The sequence below is a fragment of the Nycticebus coucang genome, chromosome 2, assembly GCF_027406575.1.
Source record: "Nycticebus coucang isolate mNycCou1 chromosome 2, mNycCou1.pri, whole genome shotgun sequence".
Taxonomy (NCBI): Eukaryota; Metazoa; Chordata; class Mammalia; order Primates; family Lorisidae; genus Nycticebus; species Nycticebus coucang.
In genome coordinates, this window is record NC_069781.1 from 15,001,009 (window position 1) to 15,013,231 (window position 12,223).

General features: G+C 39.6%; 3 protein-coding genes and 1 pseudogene across 3 annotated transcripts; 2 read left to right on the plus strand and 2 right to left on the minus strand.

Moving 5' to 3' along the window:
* The first annotated feature begins 768 nt into the window (after nucleotides 1–768).
* Nucleotides 769–1,704, plus strand: LOC128566611 (olfactory receptor 1N1). The gene has a single exon (XM_053563518.1). It carries the CDS (start codon nucleotides 769–771, stop codon nucleotides 1,702–1,704), a length of 936 nt encoding a protein of 311 aa, XP_053419493.1.
* A 1,839-nt stretch (nucleotides 1,705–3,543) lies between these two features.
* On the minus strand, nucleotides 3,544–6,767 carry LOC128596149 (olfactory receptor 1J4-like; annotated as a pseudogene).
* A 3,115-nt stretch (nucleotides 6,768–9,882) lies between these two features.
* LOC128566604 (olfactory receptor 1J2) lies at nucleotides 9,883–10,824 on the minus strand. Its single transcript, XM_053563507.1, has one exon. It carries the CDS (start codon nucleotides 10,822–10,824, stop codon nucleotides 9,883–9,885), a length of 942 nt encoding a protein of 313 aa, XP_053419482.1.
* An 839-nt stretch (nucleotides 10,825–11,663) lies between these two features.
* Nucleotides 11,664–11,912, plus strand: LOC128596154 (heat shock factor-binding protein 1-like). Its single transcript, XM_053605638.1, has one exon. It carries the CDS (start codon nucleotides 11,664–11,666, stop codon nucleotides 11,910–11,912), a length of 249 nt encoding a protein of 82 aa, XP_053461613.1.
* Nucleotides 11,913–12,223: the final 311 nt, after the last annotated feature.

Below are 12,223 nucleotides of genomic sequence, written 5' to 3' on the forward strand. Positions count from 1 at the left end.
TGAATTCTGTCTTCAATATTTACAATCTGTGGTCTTTGTGAAAATTCTCAAAATTCCCTACTCCCAGTTTTTTTTTTTTGTTTTTTTTTTTTTGTGCAGGGAAAGAATAATAATCTCCATATCCTAATGCTATTTAATAATTAAAGAAAACAATGTATGTAAAGTGCTTAGCAGAGTGCCTGACAGAACAATAGTGGTTAACATCTAACAAATGTTAGCTACAGGGTAAGGATGATGCCCATGACAAAAGGTTGGGGAGAAATGCAGGGTGTCATATTGTCTTTTTCAGCAGAAATAATGAAAAAATAAAGCGGCATGAATCCTTCATATCCTCTTCATTATAAAATGAGACATTATGAGGATTTTTAAAAGAAGAATTTCACATGTGCGTTTCAGTTGCCTACCAACATAACGTAAGATTCAGCTCACCACAGTCTACTTGTATGTACATAATTCTGCAGTGATGAAACTGACATGGGACTATGGAGCTAGTTCAAGGCATAGTGATACCAGGGACCAAGCCCAGCCTTTATCTCTGCATAAATGATTGAATAGAGGGAAAGAGAGAGAGAAGGGGGAAAATATGAGATTCCTGGGAAAGAGAGAAAGGAAGGATGTAGGGTCAGATTAAAGGTAAAGTCAGGATTGGGGGTGATGATGAATTTAAAAGAAGTTTCAGAGTTGGAATATTTGGAAGTCAGCACATGCAGTTTTGGAAGAAATCTAGTACTCTAACTGTCCTCCCTGGCCTCCAGGTGCTGCAGAGCCATGGAAAACCAATCCAGTATCTCTGAATTCTTCCTCCGAGGACTATCCAAGTCTCCAGAGCAACAGCAGTTATTCTTTGGAATTTTCCTGTGTATGTACCTTATCACTTTAACTGGGAATGTGCTCATCATCCTGGCCCTCGGCTCTGACCCACACCTCCACACCCCTATGTACTTTTTTTTGGCCAACCTGTCTTTCGTTGACATAGGTTTAACATCCTCTACAGTTACCAAGATGCTGGGGAATATACAGGCTCAACATCATACCATCTCCTACAAAGGCTGCCTCTCACAAATGTATTTCTTTTTGATGTTTGGTGATCTGGACAGCTTCTTACTGGCTGTCATGGCATATGACCGCTACATGGCCATTTGTCGCCCTCTCTACTACTCCACAGTCATGAGTCCCCGAGTCTGTGCCCTGCTGCTTGCGCTGTGCTGGGTCCTCACCAACACCGTTGCCCTTACTCATACCCTCCTCATGGCTCGGTTGTCCTTCTGTGTTGTTGGAGAAATAGCTCACTTTTTCTGTGACATCCTTCCTGTTCTAAAGCTATCATGTTCTGACACCCAAATTAACGAGCTGATGGTTTTTGCCTTAGGAGGCACAGTGCTTATCGTCCCCTTTCTGTGTATTGTCATCTCCTATGGCCACATCATTTCTGCTCTCCTGAGGGTCCGAGCCCCTGGTGGAAGGGGCAAGGCCTTCTCCACATGCAGTTCGCACCTCTGTGTGGTGTGTATGTTCTATGTGACCCTTTTTAGTGCCTACCTGTGCCCCCCCTCTCTTGCCTCTGACAAAAAGGACACTGCAGCAGCTGTGATGTATACCATAGTCGCTCCCATGTTGAACCCCTTCATCTACAGCCTAAGGAACAAGGACATGAAGGGGGCCCTAAAAAGGTTCCTTAGTCACAGGATAATTTTTTCCTCTTAGATGTGGTGATAGCAGCATTTAATGGAAAGATGTCCACATGGAGTCAGACAAACTGGCTTCAGTTTTAGATCTGCCACATACTAGCCAGAATATTGCAGCCCAGTTATTTGATCTCTTTGAGCATTAATTTTGTCTCCTGTAAAATGGAGATAATAGGTTCTATTTAATAAGGTGATTTGAAGGATTAACTAAAATGCATCCAGAAGAATGGTGAATAATAGAAGGTGTTCAATAAATGATAGCTATGATTATTTTTATTACTATTGTAGTTTTCATTCCTCCCCCATCTCTGAAGTCAAGAAATCTTTTTGGTGAGATTCATTTGCTCACCATCTATTTGCTGAATGTCTATCATGTCTATCGGGAGCTCATGTGAGTGCTAGAGAATAACACTGAGCAAGATAAAATCCCTGCTTTCGTGACATTTTCATTGTAGGTTAGTTATTTGTCAATCATTCAAAATTTGGGTGCACCTGTCTTTCTCATAGAACCAAGTAGAAGTTAAGACGAAAGAAATAAAGGATGGAGGTTACATTCCAGGAGATGCCAAATAGGTAAAGAGTTCCCCTTCAGAGGGTGGCACCTGTGGCTCAAAGGAGTAGGACTCTGGCCCCATATCTTGGAGATGGCAGGCTCAAACCTGGCTGTGGCCAAAAAAAAAAAAAGAGTTCCCCTTCAGAAGACTGAAATTCAATGTTTAGATTTCCATGGTTGTCTGACCTATGGTTTGCCAGGATTTCACCAGGAAGGGTTCTAGACCTCTTTTTGCTGCTCTGCCTGCTGCCATTCAGAATGTTCAATACCGGCATCTTTCTTGTGCCTTTTGGGTGAGAATATTGCAACTCTCTTTCCCTATTTGCCTGAAGGTTCACCTCCAGGTCTAAAAGGGCCACCAACAGCTTTAATTATTTGAAGAGAGGAGAAAAAATTATTTTTAAAGGCACATGAGGTTTCATCTGTCTTTAAGAAATTTAGAATATTAAACAATATCGTTTTCAAAAATACAAGCCATATAATTTTGATTCCTTACATCTGGTATGACCGAAAGTCCTCTGGCTGCCAAATACTCCTCCCCAGGGCACTGCAGCTTATTTCTCAGACCCAGCCTATCCTACAATGTTTTATGACTCATGCACTTTTTCTTTTTCTTTCTTTCTTTCTTTTTTTTTTTACATTTCCAAAACAGTGCTTAAAGTATTTATTTTCTTGACTTTTTTCTATTAAGTCATATACACATAGATCATGAATACACTTATGCATAGGTGGGGTACAATGTGTTTTTTTAATACAATCTGATGTGCTTACATCAAACCAATCAACATAGCTTTCTTTCTACAAATGAACCTAGGATGCTAAACAGTAACTTCATCAGCACCAGGTCAAGGGCTACTCTTTGAGTCAATATTAAACAAGTGTAGAGAAAGATACTCTTTTGTCTTTCCTTACCTACCCACAAATCAACTCACTCATTCACTGTCGTTTAGTTATTTGATTCTAGAGTCAAACCAGAGTGGATGTGCTACTGTGTCCTGGGGTATCTGATTGCCTTTGGATTGGGAATACAACCAACATGCTATGCTGCCTATATTTACCATAATTCAGAAGTTCTATACAAATTCTGATCTCAAATTCATCCCTGATAGAGAAGATAAAGAAAATATCATTCATTATTCTTGGTCAGTTGTAGTGTTAAGCCAAATTTATTATTGCATTCACTTCATATCATAATATATTAGTTGTTTTATAATTTTCTTACGTATGCAGAAGAAAAAACTTGAGGTTCAGAGTAGTTAAGTGAGTTGCATGAGACCACACAGCTGCCACACCAGTAGATACTGCCTACAAATGAGATGTGTCTTTCCTAAATACTCTTCTTGCAACTACAGTTTGTCTGTGATAAAGAAGAACAAATATCATTGAAATGAGACTATTGCCCTGTTGAAGTCTCTCCATGATCCTTTTTATGTCCATGTTCATTAGGCTATAAATGAAAAGACTCAGCAATGGAGCAACCAATGTGTACATCACAGAGGCAATTATGTCCTTTTCACTGGAGGTGCTGGATGAGGACAAAAGTGCAGTCCAATAACTGTGCCATCATACCAGGATACCTCAGAAAGGCGGAGTCACAGGTGGACAAGACTTTGCAGATCCCTTTGATAGATGGAACCCTAGGATGGTGGCCCCAGTGTGACTGTAAGAGATCAAGATGCATATTAGTGGCAGAGTAATGACTGCCACCTGAGGGAGATGTCTGAACATGAAAGCGTGGGTAGAGCAGCAAAGTCACAGAATAATTTGGCATGATTTTTTCAGCACAAAGTATAGCTGGGCCAGGAGAAGGGTGTGAGACAGGGCGCTAGCACAGGAGAGGATCTAGGACACAACTACTAGTAAGGTAAATAGCCCCTCTCTCATGATAGTGGTGCAGTGCAGGGAGTGACAGATGGCCACTTGCCAATCATATACCATTGAACTAAGAAGGAAATTTTCCCAATCAGTGAAAAATATGAAAAACTATATCTGTGCTATGCACCCTGCATAAGGGATGGGTTGGTCCCAAGTTTGCGTACTAATTAACATCTCTGGGACAGTGACAGATGAAAAGGAGATGTCAGTGAGGGCCAAGTGGCTGAGGAAGAAGTACATGGGGGTGTGGAGGTGAGTGTCCAGCCGGATGAGCAGGATGATGAGCAGGTTCCCCAGCACCGTGGTCAGGTACATGCCCAGGAATGGGAGGAAGAACACGCCCCACTGCTCTGGAGGGACGGCGGCCCCCGGAGAGGAGCTCAGGCACGCAGCTCTGCATCTAGTCCCTCAGGCTGCTGTTCTCTCCGCAGGGAATGGAAGAACACTGAAAGAGGCAGAAACAAACAAATCTTACTTTACAGCAGATGAAAATGAGATCCTTTCTATGAGGAATATGCTAAAACTTACCAAAAAAATCATTTAAAGTGGATGGCATTGTCATGAAAAATGAGAGCATTTCCAACGTAGAAGAGAGTTTGATATGGAAGAGAAACTACTCTGTTGGCTTTTTTCACCACCTAAGGAAGAGGCAACCCAGACTGAGTCATAGCTGAGTAGACCAGCTATGTCTAATCAGCAAAGAGAAAGCCTTGCATTATCTTAGCAGAAAGATACTACATTAAAATCTTTCCAATTTCTATTTTGTGTCTGTGATTTTTTTAAACCATCCTCAAGCTATTCTTGAGCCTTCAAGTTGCAACATACTAAATTTTTTAAATTTGGCTTCCAAATCCATTAATAAGCAAAACACAGGGTGAAGTTTCAATAACATATACTCAAAGGAGTGGCTCATGCCTGTAGTCCCAGCTACTCTGGAGGCTGAGGCAGGAAGATCACTTGAGCCCAGGAATTTGAGATCAGCTGGACAACATAGCAAGACCTCATCTCTAAAACTAAAACAAATAAGTAAAAACATATACCCAAAGGAAATTGGTTCAAACATAAGTAGACAAAGTTTTTATTACATATAAAGTTGATGAGAAAGGAAATATATCCATGATTACAATATCACTGCTATTAAAAAAAGGGAATTTTACCTTAAAAAATATTTAATAGTGAGACCTTGGGGAGGTAATTAAATCATGAGGGTGGAGCCCTCATGAATAAGAGATTAGACACGAGAGAAATAATATCTCTCTTCCTTCTGCCAAAAAGGAAGAGGGCCCTCACCAAACACCAAATATCCTGGCACCTTAATTTGGACTTTCCTGTCTCCAGGACTATGACAAATAAAAGTCTTCTATTAAAATCCACCCAGTTATAGCAGTCCAAACTGACTTGGACACTCACAAGACTAAATAGCATAGCAAATCTCATACTTAAATGTGATATTTTAAAGTCTTTTCATTGAAATCAGGAATGAGAAAAATATGCCTGTGCTAATTCTATTCTACACTATATTGTGAAATACAGTCAATAGATTGTACAAGAAAATTTATAAAGAGCATCAGAAAATTAAAATTTTCCAAACAAGTGAAAATATTATTAGCAGTTAAATATTTGTTACTAGTAATTGTGTGCATCAGGATCTTTTAGTTCATTCTCTAATCTCTTGAATCCTTGATTCGAGGAGCTCTTGTGCTACCATGAAAACCCACAACCCATAATAGTAAGCATTTTGTCCAGAGAGGCCAAGGAGGGCATCGTTGATACATACCTGTTCCCTTTCTAGAGCATCCTCATTTGGGTTCCTGGCATCAAGAAGCAGTTAGGCAGCCCCATCAAAGTTCCAGATTTGTTCAGGCCCCCTGGTCATCAGTATCAAGTATCCTACAAAATCTATGTCCTTCCCCAGAAGCCACTATTTACCCATTAAAATAGGCTATTAATAAAGCCAAGTTACCTAATCCTACACAACAAGGAAGAAATAGTTTGTGGTTTCACTGTGTCTTAATAAAAAAGTTCCCTGTAAGCAAAAAAATCAGTGCAAAACACCTATTATAAATGTCTATGTATAGTATATAAATGTCAAATGTTAGGATTTCATTATGTTAGTTCTTTTCTTTCTTTCTTTCTTTTTTTTTTTTTTTTTTTAGACAGAGTCTCACTTTGTCTCCCTCAGTAGAGTGCTGTGGCATCATAGCTTACAGCAACCTTCAACTCTTGGGCTCAAGCGATTCTCTTGTCTCAGCCTCCCAAGTAGCTGGGACTACAGGTGCCCACCACAACACATGGCTATTTTTAGAGACAAGGTCTACCTCTTGCTCAGGGTGGTCTCCAACTCCTGAGCTCAAGCAAGCCACATGCCTCAGCCACCCAGAGTGCTAGGATTACAAGCATGAACCACCACACCTGGCCTTACAGTAATTCTTAATTGAAAGAAAATCTCAGAAGAGCTTTGTATGGATTAATTATGGGCTTAAAATCCTTTGCTTCTTTAAGCTTGTGGTTTGAGCATGCTCCTATTCCACATGGGCATACTATCCTCCCTTTTAAACTTACCATAAATAGTCAACATCATAGAAGTAAACAGTAAAGATGATGCCAAGAATGCCTGGCCCAAGTTCCCAGTCTGTTTGTTCCAACTTTAGCATTTTGGGGACAGGGGTGCTCCTTGGGGATGTGACCTTAAGGATAGAGCCCTGTGTCTGAGGGCAGTGTGTACTGGGAAAAGCTTTAGAATTAGAAATAGTCAAAGCCTGGCAACCTCACTTAGTATGTAACACATGTGAATTCTGGGTAAGTGACCCAGTTTGTGTGAGCCTCAATTTCCTCATCTCTAATGTTGCATGACTGGAGATGTGAATGAACAGAAATATTATCCTACATCTAAGCTGGAGATAAAGACAGGAGGCACCTGTGGCTCAGTGGGTAGGGCACCAGACCCATATAACAAAGGTGGCAGGTTCAAATCCAGTCCCAGCCAAATTGCAACAAAAAAAAATAGCCAGGCATTTTGGTGGGCACCTATAGTCCCAGCTACTCTGGAGGCTGAGGCAAGAGAATTGCCTAAGCCCAAGAGCTGGAAGTTGCTGTAAGCTGCGACGCCATAGCACTCTACCAAGGGTGACAAAGTGAGACTCTGTCTCTAAAAAAAAAATAAATAAATAAGCTGTAGATAAGACTAAGCTGAAGTCATGAGAATCTTGTGGATATTGATAACATTTGTGAAGAGCAACCTACCCTTCCTCATGACATTATGACCTAATGCAGGTAAAGCCATAGACAGCAATAATGAAGTTGGGTTTATGGGCAGAGTCCAGCCACATCCTAGAACATGACTCGGATATCCCACATTCTGCACTTCTCCCATGTACACAGCTATGATTTAATAAAAAAATAATTGATATTTCCTTAGCGATGAGGTTGTATGCCGTAGAAGGCAGGGCATGGGCTTTGGAGTCATATGGGAATTCAAATAACCCCTCCAACACTTGTCAGCCATAAATGTTTATTGCACCTCTTAGGGCCTCAGCTTTCTTCCTATAAAATTGGCATCTCAGTCCATGAATTATATGTGGCTCACTTTTTTTGGAGAGAGAAGAACAGAACTGTGAAAATACATGAATAATGGAAGTCCAGATTAATCTCTGTGGAAAGAGAAGCAAAAATAATATTTTTCCAACTCAATCATAGCCTCGGTCAAAGATTATGAAATGAAATTAGATAAATACTACATAAAAGAGAAAAGTTTTTCTAGCAATATTCTACATATACTACATAGATCAAATACCAAACCCCTTTATAATGCGTGAAGAGTTTTATCCTCACACCTTGGACAGATTCTAATTTAAGCCATCACCACAGCCTTCCGTGTCATCCCAGCAACTTGTTGCATACTAATTAGTCTCATCCTTATGTATAAAATTGGTTAAATGCATTGCTCTTTGCACAGGGCAGATCTAGGGTAAAAGATGGGAAGTAAAGATGGCAGTAAAAATAACAATAACATTGGGCGGCGCCTGTAGCTCAAGGAGTAGGGCACCAGTCCCATATGCCGGAGGTGCCGGGTTCAAACCCAGCCCCGGCCAAAAACCACAAAAAAAAAAAAAAAAATAAATAAATAACAATAACATGGATTGGATTCAAGACAAATGCAATCTCATGAACTATGTCAAAAATATGGCAAGTTAAATAAGACTTTACAAATGAACAAAATCATTTAACATAAAATTGTTTAATTTTATGAACTTAAGTATCCCTTTTGGGGCTTCTCTGAAGTCATCTAGTACTTTATACCCAGTGTATAATTTAATGTGCATTTTGTGACATGGGCACTGAGGCACAAAGACAGTGGAACCCATTAAAATGTATTCTTTGAGGGATATTAAAGTGGCCTTGATCAGACAACTGACAAAAGAGATGATTTCAGGGCATTACATAGTCTTTAATAAAGTTTCACAGTGTATCTTTGTGTGGCTTTAATAGAAATTGACCAAAAATTTAAAAATCTTAAGTACATTTGTATGTACCAATATACACAGAAATATGCAAATATGGTCGCAAAAAGTTATAGGAAAAGAAAAAGAAAGCTACAAAATACTATAAAATAAATCTCATTTATGAAAACTAACTGGAACAATTAGTTCACACAAAACATTGTTGCTTTAAAACACAAAAGAATGTCTTTTAAAGTTGTTAGGGAACCTGTGAACATGCCTCAATCTTCAAGAAAAATTAAAGTATTCTGACATTAGCAAAGTTACAAGTCACACTGAAATTCCCAAAGCTGTAAAGGATACATGAAGCCACAGATGGACGTGAGATGTCATTTTTTTCAAAGCTGTTGTTTCATTTTCATTAAACATAGATTATAGTTCAGTGTGATAATACCGAGCGTGATACGCAGTAGCTGATATGTCTATATTCTATTTAAAAGAGGAAAGAAAATCTGATAGCTTAGAAAAGAACACATATGTGAGAGATTGAACAAAGGAATTCACTGCACCCATCATTAATCTGAAAATATCAGCATGAACCACGATGTCCTTATTCCTAAAATAAGCTGTCTCCTGTTTCACTCTTCCTACCACCAGAATTCATTAAGGAGTGTAAAAGGGCATCCCACTACTTCCAAGGTTTAATTCATAATTCTGCAGCATCAGTGTCACTTGGCAACTTGTAAGAAATGCAAATTATTGGGCCCCATCCCAGAACTACTGAATCAGAACTTATGGATCTCTGGGAAGTTTCAATCTCCTATAGGTCCTACAATCTTCAGAGTTGTTGTATCATTTTACATCACAGAGACAAATAGAAAATGTGCTTAGTCCACTTATGTTAGTGAAATATAATTAATTCTTTAGATTCCATTTTGTGTTAAAGCCAAGGATAATGGGCCAAAATACATATGTCTCCAAAAATCTCAAATAAGGGATAACAGAACTGTATATGGTTGTATAATTATGCCCTCCCAGGTTGCAGACATAAGTAATAAAATTAATTTAGCATTCATAGATCAAAAGCTATTTACTTTACTAAGAAGAATATGTTTCAACTTCATCCAGGTGAATATAACCACAAATACAAAAATATTCTTAATAAGAGAATTAAATGATGGTCAATAAATATTTACTAAGTACATCTAACTAACGTTCCATCATTTGTCATAGTACTTGAGGACATAAAAGGTTTGAGACACATCCAGATGGAAAATAAAATGAATGAGATCAACCAAAATGAGATTCCGATTTTTTAAAAAGTCACATGTCACTGTGAGAAAAATGCTGCTCTACTGCAGAGTTTCCCAAGGGCCTTTTTCATGTCCCTGTTCCTAAGGCTGTAGATAAAAGGGTTCAACATGGGTGTGACCACCGTGTACATGAGAGCCACAACAATGTCCTTGTCAATGGAATTGCTAAATGATGGGAAAAGGTATTGCCCAAATATTGCCCCATAGTACAGAGACACTACACAGAGATGGGACCCACATGTGGACAATGCTTTGCAGATCCCTTTGGTTGAAGGGACCCTCAGGATGGTGGCCCCAATGTAACCATAAGATACCAGGATACACAAGAATGGCAGAGTAATGACCACCACCCCTACTGTAAACATGACCAGCTCATTGAGGAAGACATCAGAGCAGGACAGCTTGAGCAGGGCAGCGAGGTCACAGAAGAAATGGGGGATGGCATTAGCAGCACAGAAGGACAGTCTGGTCAGGAGAAGGGTGTGGGAGAGGGAGCTGGCACAAGACAGGATCCAGGACAGTGTCACTAATAAGCCGCACAGCTCTTCCCTCATGATGGTGGTGTAGTGGAGAGGGTGACAGATGGCAACATATCGGTCATATGCCATTGATGTAATAAGAAAGCTGTCCAGATCAGTAAAAAATATGAAAAAATACATCTGTGCTATGCACCCTGCATAGGGGATGGATTGGTCCTGGGTTTGCATAGTAATTAACATCTTTGGGACAGTGACCGATGAAAAGGAGACATCAGTGAGAGCCAAGTGGCTGAGGAAGAAGTACATGGGGGTGTGGAGGCGAGCGTCCAGCCGGATGAGCAGGATGATGAGCAGGTTCCCCAGCACCGTGGTCAGGTACATGCCCAGGAACAGGAGGAAGAACACGCCCCGCTGCTCTGGCCAGATGGGGAGCCCCAGGAGGAGGAACTCGGACACGCTGCTCTGGTTCTCAGGCCTCATGCTCGTCTCCTCTGATGGAGATGAAGAGTGGTTGAGAATATTAGGGACTCTGGAATGATAACTTTTAGGAGTTGATTAAAATAATATATGTTTATTTCAGAAAGTGGGAAACTTAATCTTTTTCCTATATTTTTTTGCTTTATGTTGGTACATAAGGAAACTAGAAAAATTATTGTTGAGGCAAATGCTAAAAAAAAAAAAGGCAATTTCTCAACATCCATTGTTAATTTCAGATGAGAGACAGCCTTTTCAAATAAAAAGATGCAAAGAATTGTATTGTATTCCTTAAAGTATAGTTATTAATATACATACCTTTTTATTAGTTTCAATTAAGTAGCAGGTCCCTAAGAAATTCTGGACTGTGTCAAATCATTTTCTCTACTGTAGAGAAATCTTTTGAAACCTATACATCTTCCTTTTTATTTTTTATTTCAGAGTATTACAGGGATACACACATTTTGATTATATAATTTGCATTTGTACCTTTTAAGTCGATGTTATGTGAGTGTGCCCTTCACTTAGAATATGTGCATTGCACTAGTTAGGTGGGAGTTTACCCTACTCCTCCTCTCCCCTCCCCCCACTAGATTTCCAATGAGTTTTACTTCCATATGTGCACGAGAGTGTTAATCAACTAGTTCTAATTTAGTATTGAGTACATGTGGTGTTTGTTTTCCTTCCCATAGGAAAATTGTCTCCAGTTCTATCCAGGTTGTTACAAAAGAAACTAGATAATGAACTCCACCATTTATTAATCCATTCCTATGTTGAAGGGCACCTAGGTTATTTCCACATCTTAACAATGGTAAATTGTGGCCGCCAAGCTGGGAACCCGGGAGATGGCCGAGACTGACCCCAAGACCGTGCAGAATCTGGCCTCAGAGGTGCAGACCCTCCTGCAGCAGATGCAAGATAAATTTCAGACCATGTCTGACCAGATCATTGGAAGAATTGATGATATGAGTAGTCGCATTGACCATCTGGAGAAAAATATCGCAGACCTCATGACACAGGCTGGAGTGGAAGACCTGGAAGGTGAAAGCAAGATACCTGCCACACAAGAGTTGAAGGTTGCTAATTTACACTGAAATCTGGAACACCTTTTTTCCAAGCCAAGAGAAGATTGAATGGCTTTTTGCAACTAACTACTATGTGTAGACAGGTTTTATATTATAAAATGTGTGTTCTTATCACATACTATATGGTTAGATTTTAGAGTGATTTACCCCCTAGTTGCTTGAACATGGTATCTTCATATCTTGGACCTTGGTCAGTTGTGCTATTAATTATTAAACACTAAAACTTTGGCAGTTCCTACAAAAAAAAAATTGTCAAATTTTTTAGTGTATTTTTGTGAAGTCATTTTTTTTCTGCCATTCCTTTTATAGTAGTTGCTCTT

Bases quoted from the DNA above. Each gene is read 5' to 3' on its own strand.
- LOC128566611 (XM_053563518.1), top strand. From the start codon at position 769: ATGGAAAACCAATCCAGTATCTCTGAATTCTTCCTCCGAGGACTATCC.
- LOC128566604 (XM_053563507.1), bottom strand. From the start codon at position 10,824: ATGAGGCCTGAGAACCAGAGCAGCGTGTCCGAGTTCCTCCTCCTGGGG.
- LOC128596154 (XM_053605638.1), top strand. From the start codon at position 11,664: ATGGCCGAGACTGACCCCAAGACCGTGCAGAATCTGGCCTCAGAGGTG.